Raw genomic sequence first — 27,558 nt, forward strand, 5'->3', positions numbered from 1 at the left:
ATGAATGAATTATATTCGTTGTGCGAAGATATAGGAGAAAAGGACAAAATTTTTATTTCGGAAAAATTAAGGAGTATCCTTGACCAATTTCAGAACAGAAATAAATGTTACGTTTCTGAGTTCGTCGTCCTAAGCAGAACCAGATTTTTTAAATCCATTAGCAACTATGGGGAATTCCTTCTGCTGCAGTCATCATCCCGGGTGATAGGTAATTACGAAAATATTCTGCGTTTGTTACATAAAGCAAAGGTCTACTTAGAATTCGTCAGATGTCTAAAATTTAGTGATTATAACCACAGTAAGAACAAGAAGTGCGAAGAGGATATTTTAAAGTTCATTAATTATTTAGAGTCAAAGAAGAGGAAATATTACCATCACATATGTGGAACACTGATCAAATTCATCATTACGTCTCTCAAAAAAAGTGACACTCCTGCAGATAACAAAGCGGACATTGTCAAAGTGGAGAAGCAATCCAATTTGGACAATTGCGAAAAAAGCAGCATTCAAAATGACGAAAAGGTTCATGATGCTACAATAAGTGAAACGCTCAAATTGAAGGATAACGCAGATGCGTGGGACAAAGAATGTATTGACGAAAAATGTGTGATCGAGCCTTTTGACGAATTGGAGGAATATGGAGATTACCTTTACAACGTTCTGAATCAGATGGATAGTACATCATGGAAGGATAAAAAATATGAGGAGTTTTTAAAAATGATTAGTCTGAATGATGCCATCATAAATGATGAAAATGAGAAGGCAAAGAATTCAGAAAGTAGAAGCTTCACAAACATTTCAAAGGTGACAAACAACATTATTTTGTTGCCGAAGTATTTGGAAAACGTAAGAAATTCTATATATAATCATCAGAATAAATCAATCTCGGAGGTGAAGTCCATGATTGAGCATGCCATGAGTGATAACATAAAGGCTCCTTTGTTTAAAACGGGGAAAATAATAAGTGAAATGCTTCCCTCTCCGGATTATGAAAAGTATTGCTCTAACACAAAATCGGATTTTCTAAACAAACTGGATGATACATCCATAGTGCAGGACATGGTGTTCAAAATTTTCAACCTAAATAAGAATCAGTCAAGTAGTAGCGCAGCGGTTGTCTCATCAAATGTTTACAGCGTGAACAATTACGACATTTTTAAAATTATATTAAAAGGGATAAACTCTCTTAAAAATGAAAACGAAGAGATATACCTGTTTCTTAGACAACTGCTTAACAAAAGTAAGAAGAACTACTCCCACATGTGCAGCAAAGAAGCACCATATAACCATTTCAACCCAGGTGATAAATTGAATTACTCCTTCCTGCCATTGCACTTGTACAATAATACTAGTGACATTTGCACGGAGATATTAAAATATGCCATTTGTAATAAAGACTTGGTGTTCACGCTGAAGATAGTGGACACCTTTTTAACCATAGCGGTGTATGAGAACTCGCTAAAATATTTGGTGCATTTTTTGAACACCCTCGCGGAGTATATTATTATCCCCTACCTGCGATGTGAAATAAGGTCTTGTTACAAGAAGGTTGATAATGATCGAGACCTCCTCATTGGCAACAAGTCGGAGGAAAAGAAAAAGGATAGCACCGTAGTAGGTGTAGAACATAGTAACAAGGAATTTTGTTCCAGTTACACAGACTTCAACAAGCTAATGTGCAAATTTCCGTTGCACGAATATGAATCGCTGAAGCTGTTGGAACTCTTTTCCCTACAGTATCCTATGTTTTTAAAAATAAACAATAATCCACAGAGGTGCCTGAAAGATATTGCCAAGCCATGTGAATATTCGAGTAACGTTTTGCCCACCTATGGATCGTACATATTTCAAGTGGCAGTCTCCTTCGAAATTGACAATTCGATAAAGGTGTTGGATGAACTTGGTTCAAAGTGTAAGATAACATTTCAGCTTGTGGAAGACGAGGGGTGTGAAAAAGAGAGCACAGACGGAAGTTCAGAGGAAAACGTGAGTAAACAAAAAGAATACAACTTTTTGGAGATTAATTTTCAGCAGAATCACATGTACACCAAATTGATCAAGTCATCTGGTGCTGAATCATTCGCGAAGGAAAAGGAAGAAAATGAAAAGGAGACTTATGATAAATCGAGTAAAATATCAAATGGAGGGCATAACGAGCAGGGTGCTTACCACACTGGTAGTATCAATAACAGTGAAGTAAGCAATCATGAGAGGGGCAAGAGCCAGATTAAGAATGCGAATAAACTGATCAATGTGTACGACATTACGAACATGAACACCATCATATTTGACATATTGATTGATCAAGGGTGTTACAGTAATGATGGGGGTACTTGCGATTTTCAAAGCGACCATGGGAAAATAGTAATATATTCCAATGGAAGGCATTTACTAACAACAAGTATAAGAAAGAAGAACTCCCCGTTGGATAACAACATACTAATAAATAACAATATAAAGCTCAAGGTGTACACTTCACGAACGTGCGTCTTTGACTTTCCAAAGGATTGTGTCTGGTCTTCTGCATTCGTGGATGAATTAGTAAACAGAAAATTAATCCCAAACATCAATCGAAACTTTCTCCTCAGAAACCCGCTTAACATAGTGGAACTGTACAATAAGGTGTCCATTGCGTTGAATCGTTACATGTATCGCTTTTGCGAATGGAATGACGACGACTATAGGAAGATAATGGAAAAGGAAACCTCATACACCTTATACAAGAACATTGATATTCACACCTTTGAGACACTAATTAAGTGTACGGAAAATAATAATAAAATATTGAGGAAGCTGTTCAAATTGGCTAAAGGTTGTGCATTTCCTGGGGGGGAACTTGTCCCTGATGAGAATAATGGCAGGAACGAGGTTTACCCGATCCATCAGGCAACTCATTGCACAAGTGAAGCAAAGGATAATGTCGGAATGTATAGAGAGTACCTGTACGAATGGAACCAAACATGCGATTCACAGATCTGTGCCTTGAGCATCTTAAAGTTATATCTGAAAAACAACATGCAAGTGCAAAATAGCAGGATAGAAAATAACGAGAACTTTTACTCTCTATCGGAAAGATTGATTACGTCATTTTTGAAAATTATTAAACTGAAGAGTCCATTTATAGGGAGGGATGATTACTGCGTAAGGGAATGCTACGAAATGGAGGAGTTGGACCTGAATGGGAGTTTATGGCTACTCAGAAGAAATGTCTTTCAGATACTACTAGAGGCGGATAAAATAATTATAAGCAACGTTTTTATGAGGATTCATATAGAAACAATCTCAAAATTGCTCAAGTTCTTTTCTGATAATAACAGCCTTGATTCGCAGATAATACTCAAGGTGTTAAAATCTCTGGAACACAAGGGCATTTTGGAAATAATGATGAAAAGGATGTTAAGTGTACCTTATCACAACTGTTCAAGCGTTTCTTATAAAAAAATGAACTTAAGCACAACTGGTCATTATGTAAATACTACGAATATGAACTCGTGCACATCCTCATCAGCGTCGTCTAATTCGACCATCTACAACGCGAATGTGGACAACATAAATGATGGGAATGGAAATAGAAGTAGGGGAGAAAAACGAAAGAAGAGAAAGTATTACGAAGAAAATAAACACGAAATTGAGAGATATGAGAAGAGAAAAAAGAACACCAAGAGTAGGATCATAGAATCTACACACTTTGGAATATTCGTCGAAGAGCTAATTTCTCTTATAAATCATCAAACGAATGATGCAATAAATGTACCCGTTGTACAGTACAACGAAGAGAGTGATTTTTTGATGGAGAATAAAGCGTGCAACATTATTCACAAGTTGTGTTCTTTCTATGAAGATGAATGGAGAAATGAAAGCTGTGCGAATTCTGGTTACCTTGATTTTTGTGTAAAAATATTGAATCGGATGAAGCACAAGAACAATCATGTGAGCAGTGCTAGTGAAGTGGCCTCTATTTTTTTGCGGGGAATTGTGCTGATGCTGACGACTTACATATTGACCATAGCAACTGAATATGAAAGTGCGAAAACGTTTTTATACCAGCCGGTCATTCCGTTCTATAATGCGTATGATGAAATGGCTAAGGAGGGGGAAGCTGATGATAGGAAGCATAACTCCACGATTCCGTTCAGGAATGCAAAATGGGCTGAAGGAGAAATGGAGCAGGTGGAAGACTTGGGGGGGGATACCAGCGAAGCGGGTGAAGAGGACGAATCAGTAGACGAATCGGTTCGCAGGGACATGTTGACAAATGGATCCAACATATCATCCGCCTTGAAGAACCAATTATTTGACACGTTGAACAATGAGGTGGAAGATAGAAGCAGCTGTAACAGTAAGTATTCCAGTTTCCTTAGCCGCAGATCATCACTAGACATGGAGAATAAGCATTTCTTAATGTATGCCAAGTGTGATAGAAAGAAAAAGTCGTGGATTCCACTGGTAAGTAGCCCCAAACATGGTCTACTGGATGATGTCATATCCCATTCGGACGATTCAGGGTCGCACATATATATAAACAAAAATGACCTTTCCGACTTCATTCAAACCAGTTTGGAGAGCATAAATGGTGATAATGTGGATGCCAGGAGAAATCAGAGGAATTCCGTCGAATCTCATAATAGCAAGAGTAGATCCACGCGTCTATCTGAGTATTACTACAATTCGGACGAATCTGATGAATTCTACATTAGAAAAAATTTGCAAGAATATAATGAAGCGAATAGCGACTCGAATAACTTCAAAACACTACTAAATGGCATAATGTATAAATTTTCCAAAAAGAAAAAGTACATGAAAAATGGGAAGAAGCTTAAGCACCTGAGGAAGAGGATAATTAAATATAAGAATGACTCCAAAAAACTCAACTTTATATTTTCCCTTTTGGAGGAAATATTAAAAATAATGCTGGGGGTGGGGATGCGCGTCCTTTCGAGCATTTCTTATCACTACCTGTACGAGAAGAATGGGATACACAAATTCATATACATATTTGGGTCTAAGGTCATCCGAAATGACTTAACTGAGAAAACATCATTTTTAGAGTTGTGTGAAAATATGATTAAGCCGAACAGTATGACTCTGCTGCAAGCGTGCAATTTTATCATAAGCGGAATTATACCCTGTCTTGGATATGTCACCAACCTTTTTGTGGATAAGAAAAATAACAGATATTCCTACATCAAGGAATTGAAGAATTATCTATCGTTAAAAATGGCCCTGAATATATGGCCTATGTTTTTAAAGATAACATTGCAGGGTTTGTTAACCTCTAGACATCTGTCCTTCGAAATGTCGGTGCACAAGGACACTTTGCACCCCATTGCTGAGTGTTCCATAAGCATTACAAGTTTGGCCACTCACTTCTTAACATTTTTTACTGTTATGTCAGACAATGTGAGCAAGTATGAAATATATGTGAATATGAGGAAAAGCTTGATGAGTGCGAACCCTTATCCCATACCACTTATTCTGATCAATGCTGCAAAATATATTCGCATTTCATCAAAAAGGAACAAGTACTACGATTTTGAGAAGGCCATAAGAACAATTCTGCTACAGCTTACAGACTGCTCCGTGTGTGACTATGAGAATTACCTCTTCAATCACTACATAATACCCGAGAGCATTTCTAGCTTCTTATCGGCTACGAAAATGACTGACGAGGAGATGATTAAGGAAGGGGGGGCCCCCCCTAAAGGTTTATTAACAAATAGGTCTAACAATGAAATTAATATGAGTGAGCTTAAGTCTGTGGCAAAGTCTTACATGAAGACATACAAAACGATGTACGCGGAAGAAGAAGTAATTTCTGCGAAGAAATTTGAAGGGGAAAATCTTGGCAGCCACACCGAAAGGGAGAAAGCACTCGCGGGAAATGAATCAAGCAAAATGTCTGCTCAGACAAACGTAGAATTTTTAAAGAGACTGATGAATAATGACAAAGATGCTGTAAAGTATCTTGGCACATTTTACAAGGTGTTTCACAAAAATTTTGAAACAGCCCAAATAGCCTTTGTTGCGGTGTTTTTGCATCTCATTGGTTATAACCACAGCCAAGGGAGAGACATGGAGAATGAGCGACAGAGTGGTCTATGCAGTAGAGAAGAAAAGGAAAGTGCCCTCATAACTGAGGCGCTAGAAATGAAGAAAATAACCATAGCGTGCAATTTGGCCAAGCAGGGAGTAATTGATCTGATATCGAAAAGCCAAATACAACATCAGAGGAAAAGTATCGAAGGTAAGTTTTCTTCAAAGTCCAGGTGGAGCGAAGAGAAAACAAATGACAAAGGTATGGAGTTTCTCGAATTGTACAACAAGGAGTTGGACCAAGTGGATGAAGTGGACGATGGGGATATTGCAGATGTTGTGGACGATAGGAGGGGTGCGCTAGATAAAAAGCAGCGGAGCATTAACTCTACCAATAGTGACGAAGAGAATGAATTTCTATGCAACAATAGTGTAGGGGAGCGTAGGAAGAAACAAGTGTCAGATATAGAAGGGGATGGATACATTTCGCCAAATTTGAGGAAGGAAGAATTAAACTACCTGAACGATGTGTTACGAAACACAGAGAAGTGTAGCAACAGAAGTAGCGAACAATCAGGAGTAGATTTAATAAGAAGGAAGAGGGAAAAACAAATTGATAAAATTTTAAAAAAGTGTGAATGGATTATTAATACGTACCCACATGGCTTATGCCCGATAGTTATCAAGGACAATTTTTCACACGGATGGGATGAGCACTTTGTATTTATGCGAAGAAATTCATATGACATCCCCATTACAGCTAGGAAGATATACTCAGATCGTAGTGACTTTCACCTGGTACAGGAAGCCGCCACCATGCCAACCTTTGCCAGCTCATTAAAAACTAATGTTTCATCAATGACCTATTTTGATCATATCCTTAGACATCCAAACAATATTTATGAGAAATTGGAATGTATACAATTTAGCACGGAGAATATTTTCGGAAAAGGGACGACAAAAAATTTATGTCTTTTGAAAAGATTGTTAAAAACGTATAAAAGAAATGTTAGTTTGAAGGACTGCAAGAATGGAGATGGTAAGCCAGACAAGGAGAACGGGGATAATGCAAAACAGCTAGATATGTACGTTTGTAACAACAAGGCAAGGAATTCCTCTAACAGTTGTCCAAGTTGTGATAGTGCCAATTTTTACAATGACGAGTCGAACTTTTATATGAATTACAACTTATGTGAAAGGAACCATAATAATTCGAACAACTCTATTATTATGAAATATTCCAAACATGGCAAGAATAACATAAAGCAGTCTGTGCAGGGGGGAGCCTTATGGCAAGATTCTAGGTTGATGAAGAATTTTATTTCTCACCACGGTAACGATGTAACTCCTGGAGAAGAGTTAAACTCAAGCATGGTAAATTGCAAATCTGACTTTTATTTTTTTTCTCCCAAATCATTTGATGAAAATGACTTCATTAGTCGAAACAGCAACAACGGTAGCAAATGGGACTGTAACGCTCCTTACGTGACGAAGTATACCAATTCCATTTTGGATTATGAGGAAAACCTATCGGACCATAACATGTCGGAGGTACAGCATAATAAATGTAATGGTCTTTCGAAATCCAAAAAAATGTTCTCCATGCATAAGCAAGACTTTATGCGAGCGTACCATGATGAAATGAAGAAGAAGCAGGGGTGTGAGAAAAAGAAAGAATTCCTCCCCTCCTTTGACAGCTTTAGAGGTAAAGTCACCACCCCGGTTAATTCGAAAGATGTGGACACAGACATAATCGTAAATGTTAACAGCATCATGGATCAGAGCGTCGATTCGAAGGACTTGCTGCAGTTGAAGGAAATACTAAGCTTTCTAATTAGCGACATGGACCTTGACACCGTTTTGAATATTATCCGAATAGAGCAGCTAACCACCTTGTGTCGTTACCTTATCAGTAGGAGCTTAAAGTCTATGCTGTGCGCAGGAATTTTTGGAGGTATTAAAAACCCTATAGTTAACACGAAGAAGAAGAATAATAATAATGTATGCCCTAATAAGCGATCCCAAAAGGGATATAACTCAAATTCTGATGACATCAAGAGAAAGAAGAAGAGTAACTGTAGTGAGAAGAGCGTAGACAGAAGTGATTTTTCCGCTAGTGCAAATTATTCCAATGTGAATAATACCAACAATGCTACTATAAATATCACCGCGGGTAGTAAGAACGAGAAAAGTATATCAGATGGGAAGCGACCTCAAGTTGAAACGCACATACGAAGTGGAAATAAAAAGGAGAGGGGCATATCCTTCCACAAGAAGAATAGACGCATCGCCCTATATGAGGATGGCAAAATTACCACGCTTCGAGACGAAAGGAAGTACAAGAATTTCGAAACAAATAAGAAATATAATAAAGATGATAAGAGGAAAAGGGGGATATTTGAGCAATGGAGGCAGAAATCCGCCAAAAGTATGCAGTGGCCTGTCATACTGGACTTGCTCGTGCCATCCTCCAGCAGAGGTACTTACAACGAAGATAATAAAGTGATTTCCAACATCGAGCCGTCTCTCTTTTCCGTGCAAAATTATGGCTGGATGCTTCTAAAATTGTTGCACATTATAACGATAAAGTTTAGGAACGCCTCTCCGTTGAAAAACGTCATTACGCAGATGAATGAAGGAGGTGGAAAGGGTGAGGGTAGTAGCGTTTGTGGCGGTCTAAATGTAAAGAGCCAATTTTCGCACCAGTACTGGTTCACGCAACCGATGGAGCACGCGTTGTCTTTTACGCTGACGGATATTACGAAGAGCACATGTATATGGTACTTAAGATACAATCGCAAAATGCTATCAAATTCGTCTAGCTTTTCGCAAATTATAAAAAATTCCATGAATACTCTGTGGATTGAAAGTGTGCTTCGGCTGATAGCTTTGCAAATATGCTTACGAGTGAAGCCCCTGAATGATAGCAGATATGTAGTCCCGTTCTTGTACCATATGTTGACCATCTGCCAGCCACTCCTTAGGGAAGTGCACATAAACAGTGAGAATTTGAAGAAAAAAAACATAGCAGGAAATAGAAGGGCAATTTTTATGGATGCAAATAATACTGTAGTCGAAGTGATGTGTTCTCATTGCCACAAATGCATAACAGGATCTTCTAAAAATGTGAATTCTAAGATTTTTCCCATTGGAAAGAATTTAAAGAATATTAGGAAAATCAATTCCAGCGAAATGACCTACACCAAGAAAGGTTGCAAAGCCAATGAGGAAACCAAGAATCCGCTCGACGTGAAGGGATATATACATTCAGAACGTGTACAGAAAAAGCAGATGAAAATAAAACAAAAGGTGTTGCGCGTGAGGAACTACAATTCTTCAGAACATGAGCACGAACATGAAGTGATATTGGACAATGTAATTACTGGCATTGTTGTGTACCACGAAACGGTTAATGATGGTGTGTCTGTAAACAAAAAAAGGATTTTGCAGAACTTGAATGGTTTTAAAATAAGGAAGGAGTACACGCACGGAAAGCAGTATTGGGCGTTGTGCACACAGCAGTATAGCAATTCCCCCCATTATACACTACCGCTAAGGAATGTGAATAGATCAATTAAACATACGAATAGAAATATTTTCCAATGCGTAGATGACGAGTCTAACTCATGTTACTGGTCTATCAGTGGGGACCCCGTTTATAACATTTATGGTAATGCCAAAGCGATATCAGATGTGCAGCTAGAAATATGCATCAACAAAAATTATGATGCGTCTGTGAGGTCTTTCCTGAAAAAGAATAATTTCGAACTGGAACTTTCTATAAACAACGATGTGAATGACGTGATAAATATTTGGACGAAAAAGAAGGGAATTATTATAAACAAGGAGCTAATAGAGTGCATAGATCCGTGTGGTGGCAGCCTTACAGCCAATTCATCATGGAAGAACAAATCAGTAGATAACGAAAAAGAGTTGGTAAGAAAGGAACTGCAGAGGGTTTCTAACGAGGAGGACGAGTTAATAAACTCAGTAAGAAAAAGAAGCCGATTTGAAAATTACACCAATAAGAATTATGAATATGCATCAGAACACGTTTGCCAGTGCAGGAAATTCTCCACCGACTATGACCATCCTAATGACAATAACGACTGCTCGTACAAAAGTGTTCCTTCTGAAAATTGCAAAACGGGCATCAATACGAGTACATATGATCAGGAAGATAACGTGAATTATAAGAAACTAAAAATGATAAGCTGGAATTTGATAAAAACAATCCTATGGGGGATCTTAGTGTCTGGTGAAAATGGCCAAGGGGAAAATTCAGATCAAGTTGTCTCAGAAAGTAGAACAAAATATGTGAGGAATAATGCAAGTAATAACATTTCGGAGGATATCAATGAAGAATACAAATATGGGAATAACTACACCGATTATAAGTCTCAGTTTTATTCGCTTCAAAGAAAGAGCCTCATAGAATCTGTTCTAAAAATGATCATGTCAGTTTTGATAAAACTGTGCAACATTGTCAAGCTGTACAATGACTTGACAAAGAATCAGCAGGGATCCTTCTACATCAGAATTAGCCATATAAAAATATCAAAGCAACAAGTGAAAGATTGTGAGAAGATGATAACTGATTTTATGTACACCTTGATAAATTGTGTTCAGAATTCCCCCACAGGTGCGGTTACTCTTCTAAGGTGCTTTCTCTTCGGGCAGGATAATCCTACCTACCGTTTTAAGAAGCTGAATAAGCTAAACATAAATTGCAATTTTTACAGATTGATCACGGAATGTATTAAGAAATCCCCTAACGACGCAGATGACATCACCGTCTTTTTCAACAATTACTTTGATAGGAAGATGGTAAAAATGTATGGAATGAATCAGGAAAATATTTCGGTGAATCAGATGGGGAAGATCAAAACAACGACCGTTGCTACGATGAAAGGGAGCTCCAGCAATGCGGCCCACAACAGCGTGGCTACATCACCGAAGGTGAATCTGAACAATGGAAGTTCTGTTAGGCATAAAGGAACGAATATGAAAATGTCTAATTTCTTCTTTAAAAATTATGATACGAATGTTATGAGAAATTATAAGCAGAGTAAGATTCATGGGTTCTTTTTACTGAGGTGTTTGCCCTCCATTAAGATGTTCCCAAAGCAGTTGATCCTGCAGGAAACGAAAAAGTTATTTAACAGCGAGGTGAAAATCCCCCATGAAAGTAGTACCGAATCGACGCCTAAAGAATATGATGAGAGGAAAGGTGTCAGCAGTGCAAATGAAACTTGCCAAAATGATGAGTTACCAGTAAATACATGTTCGAAGGAGAACATTTCTGTGAATTACCAGATGGATCTAAATACGGCGAATAATGAAGGGAACTCCCAATGTAACAGCATCAATGATATATTAGGATTGATACCGAGGGTATCGTACAGGAACCATCCCTTTGATGAATTGCCCCAATCTGAGTTTTTCATGTCTAGTAGACCGTCAGACGATTTTGAAGCTAACATGGAAGGAAGAATTTTGAGAGTGTTGCGTGGCTTAAATTTAGGAGGTGTCGTTTTATGCCTAGCACCACTGACATTTCCTGCTTTGAATATTGGTCCGAACGAAGTAAACGATATAATAAATTTTCGTATTCAGACGAGAGGGCGCTTCGGCGTGACCGTTGCCCCAGCGGAATGCGTTTTGTCCAATGTGTCCGAAGTATTTGACAGAAATGATGTAGTTGGATTTCGCACAAGTATGTGTCCTCCTTTTAGACACGACGTGTTTGCGGCCAATGTGCAGTATGAACTCGGTGATTTATTGAGCGTAAAATTTAATGTGGAGGATCAGCAAAATCAGAAATGCTTACGAACCGAGTTAATGGTCTCAGGGGTTAGCATCGGATCCGTCCTCGAAGTGCTATTCGAAGCAGAATCACAAATCGAATTCGAAAGAAGAATGAACTTAATATTTATTTTTCAAGATCCGATGACGATTGTATATGAGGGTCCAACTTTCAGCATGGAGTACGTAGACCCCAACAGTAGGAAGTCCAGGAATGCCCAAAATGAAAGGGAAAATTTGGACGAAGAATATCTGAACGAAATTTATGCAATTACTGGGCATAATAAGAAGAATATAAAAAAGCAGTTAAAAAAGATAAAACTGAAGAAGAAAGAATTCTACGAATCCGTGAAACTTTATCAATCCATTCTTGATTCGGACAATGAAATATTGAAAGACTTGAAGCATGAAGTTATAATAAGAATGAATACAACGTTGACTAATGTAGCAGAATTCTTGAAGAAGAATTCATCAGCTTATTTAATTACGGATCGATTAGGAGAGAACCTCTCAAGCGTTAGCAATTTCGGAAATATTCCACATTTTAATAACAAAGCAAAAGGCCCTAAATTGACACTTCTAAACACTCAATCGAGTGAGGAATTAAGAAATAAAGGTTCTGCTAACCTTGGTAAGGGGGAATACCTCCTGGATGAGATAACGAACAAATATGTGGATAAAAAAACGCACAATTCGGGATTCAGTAACACAAGAGGGGAGAAATATGCAGCACCAGAAGGTAATAGTCAAGGGGTTCATATGACGGAGGAATTCACTCTTTCCGATCGGGACACTTATAATATAATTCATTTTAGCAAAAATGCAAATGGCGCAGAAGAAGGAATTAATCATTTAAAGTCAAAGGAATTGGGAAACGATGCATCACAGATTGACAAATTTGTTCAACAGAGCAGTGATCAGTTGTATGTTACGAATCAAAATTCTTCTCTCTACATAAATGTTTACAACAAAAAGGGGAAAGGGGTGTTAGATATAAACAAGTGCATCAGAGAAGTTTTGTCCATCATATGTGTCTTAGGATTAAATGTAAACCCAGAAGAGAAAAAAAAATTTGAGGATAAAAATTCGGATGGAAATAATTCCACCATTGATGAACTTCCCTGGTTGTCAAGTTTATCCGATTTAAAAAATTCGGTAGCGTATAGTTTGGACAGAAAATGTGTGGAGCTGTTTTTTTGCAATTTGGTAGACATCATCTGCAGTGATGTTTTTGTGCACGCGATTTTTAATTTTGTTACGAAGAAATTACACAAGAAGAAGGAATCCGTGGTCAGCAAGGCGAAACACAGTACAAATGGAGTCAAAAGCAACAGGAAGGCTAAGAGGAGGTTTAAGAATTTAAGCGAATTTGATTCTAAGAATGTTCTTGAAACAGCGGCAGATTCGTACAATGAAAATAGGGTGAATAATGAGAACAGCAACAACAGCACAAATACGATAAATGAGATGAGTATAAATAATTGTGGCTGTATGGACAATATTGTAAGCTCAGGAAATGCCAACAGCAATAATGATAACTCTTTAATGAATTCAATTTTTATCGAAGAAAATGAATCGTTAGAAGATCATGAAGAAAGTGCTTTAAGTAATGACAATCAGGAAATGCTTATGACGAAAGATAAGCGGGTAGACAGGAACTTAGACAAGAAGGTTTCAGATTTTAAGAATATTTCCTTTTCAGATAAGGTTAGAAAAAATGTTTTTTTCGAATATAGCCTTTGCATGATTGGAACCAAGGCAATTATGTGTTGCTGCATTTTGTTACGAACTCTCCTGGAAATGAATTCCGATGGGTTCTATAAGCCGAATGAAAATGTGTATGGATCTTTTAAGAAGCTCTTAAGCTTTATTAAGGTATTTTTCTTCGTGGATATTGGCATAAGTGATTCGCTGATAGTGCACTTTGCGAGGAGCAACTCCGTGAACGTTGAGCATCTCCTTAACAGTGGAAACAGGACAGTTTCTCAAACGGGAAGTCCAGAACATGGTGAAGAACAAAACACCAGTGCTGAACCTGCCGCTGTGATTGCTTCCTCCTTTGTTGGCAGCTTCATGGACAAAAAAGAGAGTCAAAATTGCAGATTATATTCAGAAGATGAGAAAGATACCTATTGTACGCCCCCCCATGCTCCAGAACGAAAAAGTACCTTTGACATGGAAGGAACGAAAAATGAACACGTAAACCTTTTAGAAATTTTAACCATTTGTGGAATTCCATTGGACTTTTTCCAATACTTTAACATAAGAACTCCGGTAATTAAGAACCAGCAGGTCATAACACAAAACGACACGTTCGATTTGTGGATCTACCTCCTTAATCTGGTAGCTTGTTTCAACAGCCAAAGTAGGTATTCCTTATGCTTCCCCCAAAATGTTCATGAGGTAAATAATGGCAGCGTCAAGAGTACCCTTTTCGATTTTGAGTATTCCAATTCGAGTTTTTCCAACAAAATAGTACGAAAAACGGCCAAGTTTTTTGCAGGGTGGTTACTAAAAAAGTATCTAATCGATTTAAGCTGCGTTATGGCATCCTTAGTGCCAAAATTGTTTATGGACGAGCTGAGGGAAATCTTAGTAAGAATGAATGAAGGTGCGAAGGTTGGAGAAGATGTAGGCACCTTCAACAATGATTGCATGAATTTACGTACAAGGGAAACCACTTCCGGAAATATTGATACGACTATGAAGGTAACATGTGTGAAAAGGGGATCTAGGGGAAATGAAAATTTTCTTAAAGGATGTAGGAAAGACAAAACTAACATGATGTTCAATAACGAACCAAATAGTAAAGTGTACAATCTGCTTGGTGATAAAATGGAGGAGGAAAATAGCCAGCGTGACTTTGGTTATGACCCTTCTGATGTAAATAAGAATGGCGCTTTGTGGACAGAGGAAGATGGGGAGTATACGCAGGATGATAGATACGAAGGTTTGAACATGGAAAGGGAGCACCACAGTAGTGAGAGCAGAAGGAACAAAATAAATAACATATCCGAGTTGATTAACGGTGCGTTGAAGAATAAGGAGGAGATGTTAAACCTATTTAGCGTCATGTACCTCTTCCGCATATGCATTTATTACCTAAGTAGAAGCAAAGATTTTAGGAAAGAGGATTATTGGCAAGAATACCAAGGGCAAATTAGAAACTCGAGGATGAAACAAAATGTGTATAAGTTGCTTAACGAGAACAGTTGCAAAAGTTCTCTCCTGTTCGGGTGGCAAAGGATATTCTACCAGTGTGTAATTACTTGGGATGATAAAAAGTTAGTAGATCAGCTTCTACTTATAATACAATCTGAATTGTTATACCATTTAGTTGGTTCTATTGCTCAGAGCGTGTCTCAAAAGAGAGTGAAGGTGGACATGTTCTATGCCATTTCTCCGTCGGTTCATGTCGCGCACTGGATGTTGGATACATTTGTTAGGCATCCCCTATGTCCATCGAGAGTAAGATCTTGCTGTGTTACTCCCTTGGCAGTTTCCTCCCTCTTTGGGTTAATTATGAATGGAAATAGACTCCCCACTTTTATTGGCATAGACGCATGCAGACTGGTGTACTGGTCTTGTGTAGCGTATATATTACAAAATAGTCGGAGCGATAAGAAGTACAAGAAATTGCAGGACATTGATATGGTAACGCAGTTTAGCGTTCAAGTGGAGACTTTGGCCGACGATTATGATTTGAAAGGTAATGACTATAAGAACACTACGGAAAGGAAGAACGAACGATACATCACTGTTAGGGAGAAATATCAACGGGTGAAGTGCAACTACCAGGCATTTTTGTCTTACCTCTTTAACTGTGTGCATATTTGTGGGTCCTCCCTTTTTAACCAAATTTTGAACCTGAATATGGAAAACAGTTACAAAGGCGGAAGCGGTAACAAAAACAAACCCATCGATATCAGCAACAACAATGTTAGAAATAATAACGAGCATGTGAACAACATTATAGACAACCTAAACAACAACATCAGTGATATCCTGAGTTGTATACAAAACTCAGCAAATAACAGGATGATAAATAATAATTTCAACGGAATCAGTAGTGTTAGTAATGAGACTATCTACAATTTAAATATAACCAACAGGACAAGCCCAAATATCTCTTCCAATAATGCGAATAACAGCAGTATGCAAGAAAACACGGAAACGGTAAATTCTTGTAATAATGGTAACACGCCTACAACTCCCAACCCACTGTATTTAAATAGCACTGTTGTTAGTAGCAAGAATGAGAAGAAGTTAGGCCACAATTTTTCCAATTTTGATCTGTTTGAAAATAAAGAGAAAAGCACCTACAGCCCTCTGAAGATTAACGCAGCCTTGCTTATACATTACTTCGCTTGTGCTGCGTACTACATTAAGAAGGCCGATATGTGTAACAACCTGGATTACCACGATGAGCATGTGCATTCGAATTTTAAGCAGTACTGCCTTTATCTATACGTGGTGGATCACGTGTCAAAGGTGTATGCTAAAAGCGTCAGACGACGCGACAGACGAAGTGACAGACGAAGTGATAGGAAAAGTGATAGGCAAAGTGATAGGCAAAGTGATAGGCAAAGTGATAGGCAATGTGACAGACACAGGGAATATCACCAGGTGGATGAGTCGAACCTTGGAGCATCGCCTTCCCTGTCGGATGGCTTGAGGAAAGATCCAAATGAAAGTTCCAATATTTTGTGCGATTTTTCCATTAAAAAGGAGGCCCAAATTTGTTCCCTATACAGTAAGGAGGAGGAGAATGAAGAAAAAGGAAGTAGTACACTCAAGGGGGAGAAAAACAAGCACCTATTCTTTGCTGAAAATAATAAAATTATAAATACCATGGAGAGAAAAGATATTCTAGATGATTCATACGAAGGAAACTACCCCGAAATGTTCGTCGACAATGTTCTGCAGTTGAGCAAGAAAGTTTGTGCCAATGTCATAATTGATATTAATGAAAAAATACATCATGTATGTTGTCCAAACGCAGATGTGGTTCAGTTGAAAATAAAGGATATGTTCCTAATACCGAAGGAAAAAACAGAGCGCTCTGCACCAGGGGGGGGGAAATACCCGGAGGAGCGTTATCACAGTTCGAACAAGGAGGAAATTACTGGATGCGACAATCACAGGGTAGATCGAATCATGCATTTACTGAAGGAGGAAAATGAGGAACTTAAGCATGTCACCAGAAAGAATATTGATTACCCCTCGATTGTGTTCAGCGCAGACAATGATTTTCACTACGTTTTACAAGAAATTAAGCATAACAAGGTTCAAGAATTCTTGTTCCTCGAATCGAAATCGTTAAGTGAGGACTTAGATTTGCAAAATGTAGGAAGGGTCAATTTGGGTTCCCATATCGAACTAGTTGATTTGTGTAACCTACCACAGGCTTTCATTTTAATGGGAGATTCCGAAATATACTCAGGTGCACACAACTCTTCCTTTAGCATTTCTCTTGGTGTATCGAATAAGCAGAATGGAGCAGTGGTACCAATTAGCGACTTGGTCCATATAGAAGTGGGGTTACTGAATGTGAGTGCCAATTACGATTCAGGGGGAAAAGACACGTCGCAATCGCACAGCCTGGATGAACCAAATATTGACGAATTGAAGAGGTACAGGAACTGCAAGATGTCAGTCAATAGAGAATTTTACAAAAACGGAAACAGTACTAATTCTCACAAACTTACGGATAATATGCTAATTAGTTATAGCAATTACGCAGAAAATGATCTGGAGGAGGAAAAAATGTTAAAGTATGCTTCTTTCTTACCGAAATGTATGGAGAAGAAGGTGTACTCGAAAAGGGGAAATGAATTTAGTGGTGCGCATGGAGCAGATTCGATCCATAGAAAGGAAACTGAGCAAATTAGGAAGAATCTTTTGAGCTACTCTGCAGTAAACACAAGGGTTAATGGCAGTAAGAGGTTTTCCATAAGCAGCTATGAAAACGATGATGGAAGTGGAAATGAAAGAGGGAATCATGACAAGTATCTCGTGTCCGATGGGTACAACAACATTTCATCCTCGAAGACGCTATCCGTCGTGAGCGCAGTGAATTCAAATGACGCATACAACAGGGTGAACAGTTCCATCATGCTGAACATTGCGAACGGGACGGTGAAGACCACGGGGTTATTTCTCGACAGTCATGTTGAAAATGTCAATCCATCAATGATCAATAATGCATCCTCCCTTGATAACGTTATCCTAAAAGTGAAGGTTATTGGGAAGCAGATTCTGTGGTTCTCAAATGACACTCTAATTTTCCGAAAAGAGTTCATGGCGCAGATGACCAATTTCGTACCACTGATCAAGGTAACACGCATCGTGGCACATAAAAAATTAGACAGCTTCCAGGATAATCATTTTATCAGTTCCTCAATTCATTTAAAATTTATTGACACGAATGAAAAGATATTCGTGTCTCCGCTAACCAACTTTTACTTTAAATTCGAAAATGTACACAAGGAGAAATATAGCAATGATAAATGCACGAAAAATATGAACATGAATTGGAAGAGAAACCTGTGGAAGCGCACGTGCTTCGTCCTCCCCGATGCCGCCTGGGCAAGTAGATCTTCAACCAAATCTGTGAAAAAGAACAAAATGCCCCTCATAATAGCACAACCGGATAATGAAATATTAGTACATTATTATAATTCTAGGTCTAATCACTTTCCCACTGGTGAACCCTTTTCGAACACATTATTTTTAACACCAAATATGCAAATTAAAAGCGAGCCGGTAAAGTTTTCGAATGTTATGCAGTGCAAAAATGTGCAGGGGGGAAAATGGAATTTTCTAACCCTAGAAAATGTCACAGTTGTAAGAAGTGTACCAGTTATAAATTACTACGGCGTTGCCAATTCATATAAACAAACAGAAATAGGAAAAATTGATTTAGATGGATTCAATAATTGCGAGCATAAAAATGGAAAGGATATTGACAGTGTCCAAAATATAAGCAACATACAGAGAACGTGTGCGAAGATTCTGGAAACGAGTACAAGGAAAGACATGGAGAAGGAAAGCTCTAACATGATCATCAAGGGGGGAGAGCTGAATCTGCACAACCATTTGAATAGGCTGTGCAAAAATGAAGATGTAGGAATGAATGGAAAGAGCAATTTTGACATTACACATAATTATTCCAAGACAAATAGGAGCAAGACCAATGAAGGGAAGAAGAAAATTTTGAATGCCAATGTGGGGCTGAAGGGAAACTACTACGATGTAAATGATATGAATAGAACCCATTACACATCTTACTACAATGAGTTGATCGCAGAAAATAGTGGACGGAATTTTATGCACAGCAACTATATCAATGATTATTTCACCACGGGTAATGATGCCAATTTGCACATAAAATATAGGCTTCACAATTTCAACAAAATGAAAAAAGATTACCCCTACAATGTAAAGTATAGTTCTATACAAGAAATTAACGACACGGCCACGCAAGGGAAGGCAAAGTACATTTTGGATGAAAAAAAACAGAACATAAACGACTCAAACAGGAGGAAGAAATATATTAATAGTAACAAAATATTTTGCAAGGAGGATCATATGAATGGAAATAGCTATTCATTCGTAAGTAATATACACGATCCATGTGGCACCCTTAGTGGGGACAAAACGACGAGCAATATGTACACCCCCAAGCAGGACAAGAACGATCCGAACAACGTTGAGGATTACAACAATTACATACAACACATGGACGAATCGGGCAACTGCTCTATGTATTACATGGGGTGCAAGGAGTTCAAATTATGTGTGGATTCATACGAAGCTCTTTTTCCTGCGAAGCATTTTATTTTCAATTGCACGGTCCTCTTTGAAGAATGTGATGATGACAAGAACAGTACAAATGAGGTGAAAAACTCGATGGGCATTTTATGGGGAGGGTATCGTTGGTTATGGACAAACAATGGGAAATTCATATGCCCATTGAATCTACCGCTCTGTGTGTCAGAATTTCCAGCGGAAAAAATTGAAGAGTGTGAAATGGAAGTAGTAAAATTTAAGTCGAACGATAATTTGTGTGTTGAATTTGATCCGCACCTTCAAAGTCTCTTATTTTACAAAAATGGAAAATATGAATTTGGATTTAAATTTGACACTTTCTATAATTATAGAAACTCTGCGGTGAATTTGTCATATGAAAAAATTAAGGAAGCAAAAATGGAAGTTCCTCGAAGTGCGTCCAAATGTTCCTACTCTAGCAACCTCAGCAACGGGAATGTGAACGATTTTGGTGCTACGAAAAATGAGGATGTGAATAAGTATCGAAATGGTACTAATGAGAAGGGCTACCTGTCGATGGATACGCATAAGATTCAGAATGAGCAGGACATGAAGGATTATGTTAACGAAATGGACACGACACATGGGTACATGAAGAGTCACTACAACCCTTGCCACAGTACCAAGACGAGTAACCTGTGCGTACACTCCATCTCCAACGAAAATAAATGTAGCAAAAGAACTTGTGGCACAAATAATATGAAAAGTAAGGAGAAAAGAATTAATAAGGAAACTAGCAGTAATAATGGGAACCACCAAGAGGATGTTACAGAAGATGGAGAAAATAAAACAGTGATGCGGATAAAGAACCATGTCAATATGATCAAATTATACAACTGTCTACTTCTAAATGACTGTGATAATGTAGCTTCCATTCTAATGTATAACCCAGATTTGCTAGCCAAATCAGATGAAACAAAGCAAGAGGTGTCCTTTGAGCATTACGAAATAAATCAGGAAGATTTTCCATGTGAACTTGTATCGTCTATGAAGAATATTATATATGAGAAGGATTTAACCCCGCTCATGTTGGCTTGCAGAATTGGATGTGAAGAATGTGTGCGGAAAATAATAGAAATAGGAAAAGTGAACCCTAATAAAGCCTGTCACAAATTAGAAAAGGAAACCCCCTTAATGGTTGCTGCACACTATGGGTACAGTAGAATCGTGAGTATGTTAGTGTGTGTATATGGTGTGCAGATAAATAAAAAAGATGCCAAGGGGAACACAGCATTGCATAGGGTGTTGCTCAACCCGTGCTCTGATGATGGGAAGAAAAACTGTACCCCGAAGATGGTGCAGCTGCTACTAAAATTAGGGGCCGACATGAGTCTGATGAACAAAAAAGGGTTATCTGTGGAAGATCTGGTGCATAAAAATTTAATTAAAAATAAAAAAGTTGAATCTATCTTAAAAATGTGGATGAAGTTATCGATGAAGTGTAATGTAAAGGACAGGAAGAGTTATATCAACAAGGACCTCATCCCCGGTTTGCTTTCCAACTGTTCCGTAGTTATAGGCTTTCCCATATGTTTAAAGAATTCAAGTAATAGCTACTCGTCCGTGAAGATAAACTCCTTCGTCATTGGAGGAGAAGAGTTAGTTACCGATAGGAGTTACAAGGAGGTTGGCAGATGGAACGATGAGGTGGAGTGTGGCCATTATCAGCAGAATAATAATGAATGGAAAGGAAGAAGGACAGACGAGGAATACTATAGCTGCGATAATTCGTCAAGAAATATGTCCATATCGAACCTTTGCACTGTTGATGGGAAGACGCATGCGATGGATGGAAGGCAGAGTCTGTCCAAAGGAACTCACTTTTTGAAGGACGAACACTTTGAGGAACCAAGGAACGGGTTGGAAAAAGAAAAGCAGAGGAGGAAAGAGACAATCAGCTATAAGGTTGACATGAGTTCGATATATGAGCGGATCGACAGGAAGGGTAGCAGCGACAGCGGTGACACGAATCATTTGCCCCCTATGGGCGAAGGCACTATCTGTTCAAGGAAGGAGAACCTGAACGATATAGTCATACGCGAAAATGATGCAGAAAATTGTGAGGATCAGGAAAACCGTGGTGATAACGACGTTGGTGGTAACAATCGTGGTGAGAGGGTCGCCGCGGTGAGAAGAAACAAATTGACCCGCAAACCACTGAACAACAAACAAAGCGGGAATGGTCAGTACGTATCGGTCCAGGAAGGCAACAGCGAAGACGAACGGGAGAGTTATAGTCAAGATGATCCATACAAACTATCAGGACAAGGCAAACTGTGCAAAGAGAAAAATGACATGCTGAACCATTTGATTGTCCATTCTCGAGGTGATGGTACATATGACGATACAGATGTGGAGTTCATGTTAGACGAAGAAGAGAAGTTAATGGGAAATGGCATGACACAAGAGGCGGGAAGAAGTAAGGAAGACCTTCGCAACGAGGATACTAACTGCAAAGGAAAAAATATGAAAAAAAAATATTTTGTATTTTCCAGCACGAGGAAAAATATGTTCAACTATCAAGATCTACAAGGAAGTCTAATCGAATTTATTAACAAGTCAGGTGTTTTTTCGGACATATTTAAAAATAATGGATACTTGGATGCAAAGAGTATTCCTAAATTTGATGAACTGAAAAATACATTAATGCAGGTTAAGAGTGAGGAGGATGTATTTAGGAGTTTTCAGAATTTTCTCGAATTATTTGACTACTTCTACCTGGACGAAAGGTTGAAATATTTTATGAATATAGACTTGAAGAAAAATTTTAAAAACTGTCGAAGTTTATTAGACTTAGGATACATTCTGCTCAAGGTGGATAGCTTCGCTAACATCTTTAACAGTTTCAAGTTGAAGTGGAATACGAGTACGCATGATGAATGGAAAAAGAAGCTACTAAAAGGACTCGGTATTTTCAACGAATTTTATGATATAAAATGGGTAACAGATTCATATACAATTTACAGATATGAAGAAGATATGATAGAATCAGCTTATCTGATAGATAAGGTTCTACAGAATGGAAGCAACTTGCTCTTGTACACTAGCCTCATGAATATGGTCGATGAGAAGAGATCCTTTTTGAAAAATGGTATGTACGATGCGCATTTATTTAGCGATATTTTTAAAAATATCGATATAGAGAATTTAAACAGAGATGCTTTACTGTACGACTTTTGTTCAAACAAAAATATGTTGAAGGAGTACCTCTACCATGAGAATAACAAGAGATTAATGTGCAACAATGACCCTGCTGACGTGAGAGACAGGTATAAGAATTATATAAGCGAGTGCTTTCTAAATGGAGGCAACATGAAAGGGTACGAGGACCACCACTACTCAGCGTACGATACATTGGAGGAGGCCAATGTAGCGAAGGAAAGGAAGTCAAGAAAGTACCACACGTATGATAGGTCCTCCTACAGGGCCAACTCGAAGCAGTATATCCCTCTGTTCAAGATTTCGAACGACATTTATAATAGCGTGAACGATTCGAGCAAGGGGCTTAATCCTTCAGAGTTCACTCCAAATGGGGCGACAAGCGGCGGAATGAACGGTCAGACAAACGGTGCGGCAGGCACGGGTGCTAATGCTATTACCATGTCTAGTACTGGAAGAGCCTCAAACAATGAAAGCAATGCACGGGAAGAAATAACCCCAGAAGATGCCCCGTACAGCAGCCCATCCAACTTCTATCATAGTGGTAATAACAACAGAAATGAATTTATGCACAGCGGAGATGACGTGAACGCGGAGCACAGCATGACAAAACAGAGTTCGATGAGCTCTATCAAGGTAGACATAGGAGATGGAGAAGATAATCATCAAGTGAGTAATAGCAATGCAACGTGTAATAGAAAAAAGAGCCAATTCCTGTATGGAAAGCAGTTGAGAAATGCCCTCTTCATTTTGCAGGGGAATTGCGAAGAGGAGAACAATAATGCCAACCCTTTGAAGGAGCATTTTCCACATGAAGTTTCCAAAATGGGTAGTCATAAGAAGGGGAGAAATACGAATGATTTGATCACTGAGGAGGATCGAGAAAATTCAATACATTGCCATTTTAGTAGAAACAAAAATGAAATGGCAAGAAATTATATCGATGAAAATAATCACTTTAACAAAATAAACAACAGATATGGTAAGAACAAAAAACGTTCTATGTTGAACAGTGTCTCGAAGAAACATAACTGGAACATTTCCACTGCATCTGGTCATTACTATATGAAGAATTCTTTGGATGGAAGTATCCACCCCGATGGGTATAACGATGAAAAGGAAATAGTGGATGATGAATATGATATGATGTGTGAGTTGCAATTTATATCCAAACCATGTGATCATGACATGATAAGGGAAAAATGCAACAGAATTTGGCCGCATACACTTGACACCTATGTCTTACATATATACGACCTGATAAGTAGCTACATGGATTCTCCAGAAAAAATAAGTTTATTTGTATACCACGCATTTGATATGGAAAAAATAAGGAAAAAATTGCCAAGTAAAAATTCACAATTGTGGAAGAGAATAAACATGTCCTTGGATGACTTCATTGAGGAAATAAAAAAGGTTCATAATTTTACCATGAGAATTGTATACCAAAGTAATTACAAAATATATGGAATGTTTCCTCCGAATTTCAAAAAATATTTTGTGCTTTCGGATGAATGTGTAAGATATATAGCCAAAAATAAAATGGTTATGACTGTGGATTTTTACAAAAGCAACATATACGAAAAGAATAAGCACCTGTTTTTGAAAATTATTCAAGATCGTATCACTTTGTTGAATAAGTTTAATACGTACTTTGAGAGTTGTCTACCCATTACAGCTGTATTATTTAACAAGCCGGTTATTCATCTGGAGGAGCATGGATTGCGCACCTTGGAATGTCCTTTATGTTTTTTCGCGGGCGAGGATAAGTTTCTACCGTGGAGTTCCGTGAAGGTGAAAAATGGAGGAACGGGAAGGGCAGACAGCTACTTAATGTCGCATGTGAGAACCAGCCCTGATAGCATCGAGACTAGGAACGATTCTCAAGTGATTGACCGTGCAGGAAGTGACAATGTAGAAAGTGCCAACTCGTGTGTAAGAATGTGTAAGAGAAAGGATCTGTGTGAAGATCCCACCAGACTGAACGATCAGAGTGACACCAAAGAGGGCGTCACTAGCGCAGCGTCAAAAGTAGAACAAGGTGGAAAGAACAAATGGAACAATTTGGCCGTTGCCAAGTGCGAGAAAAATGATCATAATAACAGCTATTCCAATGAAAAAAATAATTCCATCATAGAGGAAGGGGAATTGATATACAAAAATGGCCCCTCGAAGAGAAAAGGAGAGTGCAGAAACATTAGCGTGGATAATGAGTTTGTTAGGGCCAATTCTGAAAAATTTCAGAAGGGTAACGGAAATGGAAACTTCTGTACTAGTGGAGAGAGCGAAAAGGAAGCTGAAGAGGAATCAATAGCAGACTGCATAAGGCACTGTAAAAATGGTTACACTTCCAATAAAATGGTTTTAGCGATGGGTTCTTCGGATTTGCCCGTACAGTTGTCCTCTTACCTGTTTGTTAAAAAGTTGCTTAAACATGACACATGCTTAAAATTGTGGAAGGAGTGTTTGAAAAATATTACCTCCCCCAACTCGGAGAAATCCAATTTAACGCTCAGAATAGACAGAGGCATGGCTGCAACTGCGAAAAATATTGCACACACAATGTGGTACCAAAGCACATACTCTTTGCTAAACATAGATACCCATAAATTAAGAGGAAAGCCAAGGGATAGACCATTCATGGTGGTATTTATTGGAGAAGGAGCAACGGATTTTGGAGGTCCATTTCATGAATTCCTTTCTTCCATTTCGAGAGAAGTTATGGGAAAATTGTCAGACTCCCCTGATAAAAGTTTACCCATATTTCCTCTGTGCATTCCGTGCCCTAACTACACTCAAGCAATGGGAGGGCGCCAAGACACCGTTATCATTAATCCTAGAATTAACTCCTACCATGTTAAAGAAACTGATTATGTTGGAGAAATAGAGCTGATTGATAATTTGGAAAATTTTAGGTGGCAGATACTACACATATACAGTTCGATAAAAAATATGAAGAAGAAATTACACAAATCGCACAGCAGTATGTACCAGGGGGGTTATAAATCGAAAGAAAGAAATGATTCTTTGGATGAGGAGGAAGGACAAAATGAGGAAGATCAGAACCTGTATGATGAAGACTCCTCGGGGGGTAAGACAGACTCTAGAAAAAGGTTCACCGATAAGGAGGAAGGTAGTCATGGTGGAGACACTGGCAGACATAAGAATAATAGTTCCCAAAGTTTTAACAGAAATGCAAATGGGATCCAGGAAGGGGGCACCTCTTCTGCTCCTCCACCACCACCATCACCACACAGCGTGCGAAATGAAGAGGGGAATAGCAATGTTGACAATTACCATTGTAAGTGTTCTACAGGGGAACATGCGGAGAATACTAGGCTCAGCAGTGGAGGTGGAAGTTCAGAGGGTAAAGAAAACAACAACAGTGAGGAGTTGCCCGGAGATAGGCTTACTGTAGATGGGGGAGAGAAGGTAACCAATTGTGGTGTCAGGAACAATGATAAAATGTACCTCTTTGGCACAAAAAAATCCGTTACATTCGAAAAAATTGAACAAGACAATAAGATGGACTTACATGTGGAAAATAGAGGCGACCAAAGTGAGTCATACGAAAATTCTGGATACGACAGCGACGTGCTTGAAATTATGAACAACATATCTCTGAAGACGAGACATGATTTCCTGAACAAAATATTAAACAAAAAAAAAAAGGAAAATGACGAAAAAATCATAGCTAGCCAAATGAACCAGAAAAATATGCACTCGGATAGTTTTAAAAAGAATTGCAAAGATAGCAAAGGTAATAAAAAATGTAATGATTTGAGGAAAAAACATATGAACATAGAGTATGATGAGAAAACTATGAGCGCAATGGAATTAGCCATGTATGAATCATTAGGTCGAATTATGGGGATGTGCATATGCATAGCATCGGCTTTAAATATATGTTTCAATCCAATAATTTGGAAGAAGATATGTGGAGCTCCACTAGAACTGCAGGACTTATGTGATTACGATTTCGTCGCTGTGGAAATGCTGAAAACGCTGAAAATGGTAAACTGCGAAAGGTCCAATGGATGGAACATAGAATTGAAGCAATCCCTAGGAGATATCACCTTCATAACGGAAGACTCTGGAGGAAATTCCATCGAGTTGATAAAAAATGGAGCCAACATACCAATTAATTTTGACAATTTAGAATTGTTTATCCGGTTAATGACTAGATGTAAAATGAATGAATCATCCAAAGGGTTGAGATATTTACTTAAAGGATTCAGTTCTGTGATTCCTTTGGGTAGACTAAGGTTGTTATATGAATATACCACTGTGGAGCACATGGTTTGTGGTGAAAGAGAAATAAACCTGGACGTTTTAAAAGCGCATACTTGGTCGAATGATTTGAAAATAAAGGATAAGCTTTTTGCAGTACTGGAAGAATTTACAAATGAGCAGTTGCAATCATTTCTAAGATTTGTTTCAGGACGATCAAGGCTGCCCACGACAAAGAATGACTGGTATATGATTATAGATGTTGACAACCCTAATAACAGTATGAGCCAAACGGACCAAAGATTACCCACCGCCGTTACGTGCGGCTTTCGCTTATTGTTGCCTCAGTATTCTAGTTTGGAAATTCTGAAGGAGAGGCTCCTCTACGCTATTAAGAACTGCACGGCCATTGACTTGGACGCGTACGTTGTGCATGACCAGATGCAGCTCATGTACGGGGAGTGATGCTAGCATGCACAACGCGCCTATTCGATTTGCAAA

The 27,558-nt window shown here is 38.4% G+C and overlaps 1 protein-coding gene across 1 annotated transcript; it reads left to right on the forward strand.

Annotated features, from left to right (window-relative positions):
- Positions 1–27,522, forward strand: PKNH_1121700 (ubiquitin transferase, putative; the record flags this gene model as incomplete). The annotated part of the gene is made up of 1 exon (XM_002261358.1): positions 1–27,522. One exon carries the CDS (start codon positions 1–3, stop codon positions 27,520–27,522), a length of 27,522 nt encoding a protein of 9,173 aa, XP_002261394.1.
- Positions 27,523–27,558: the final 36 nt, after the last annotated feature.

This window comes from Plasmodium knowlesi, assembly GCF_000006355.2.
Source record: "Plasmodium knowlesi strain H genome assembly, chromosome: 11".
Classification (NCBI taxonomy): Eukaryota; Apicomplexa; class Aconoidasida; order Haemosporida; family Plasmodiidae; genus Plasmodium; species Plasmodium knowlesi.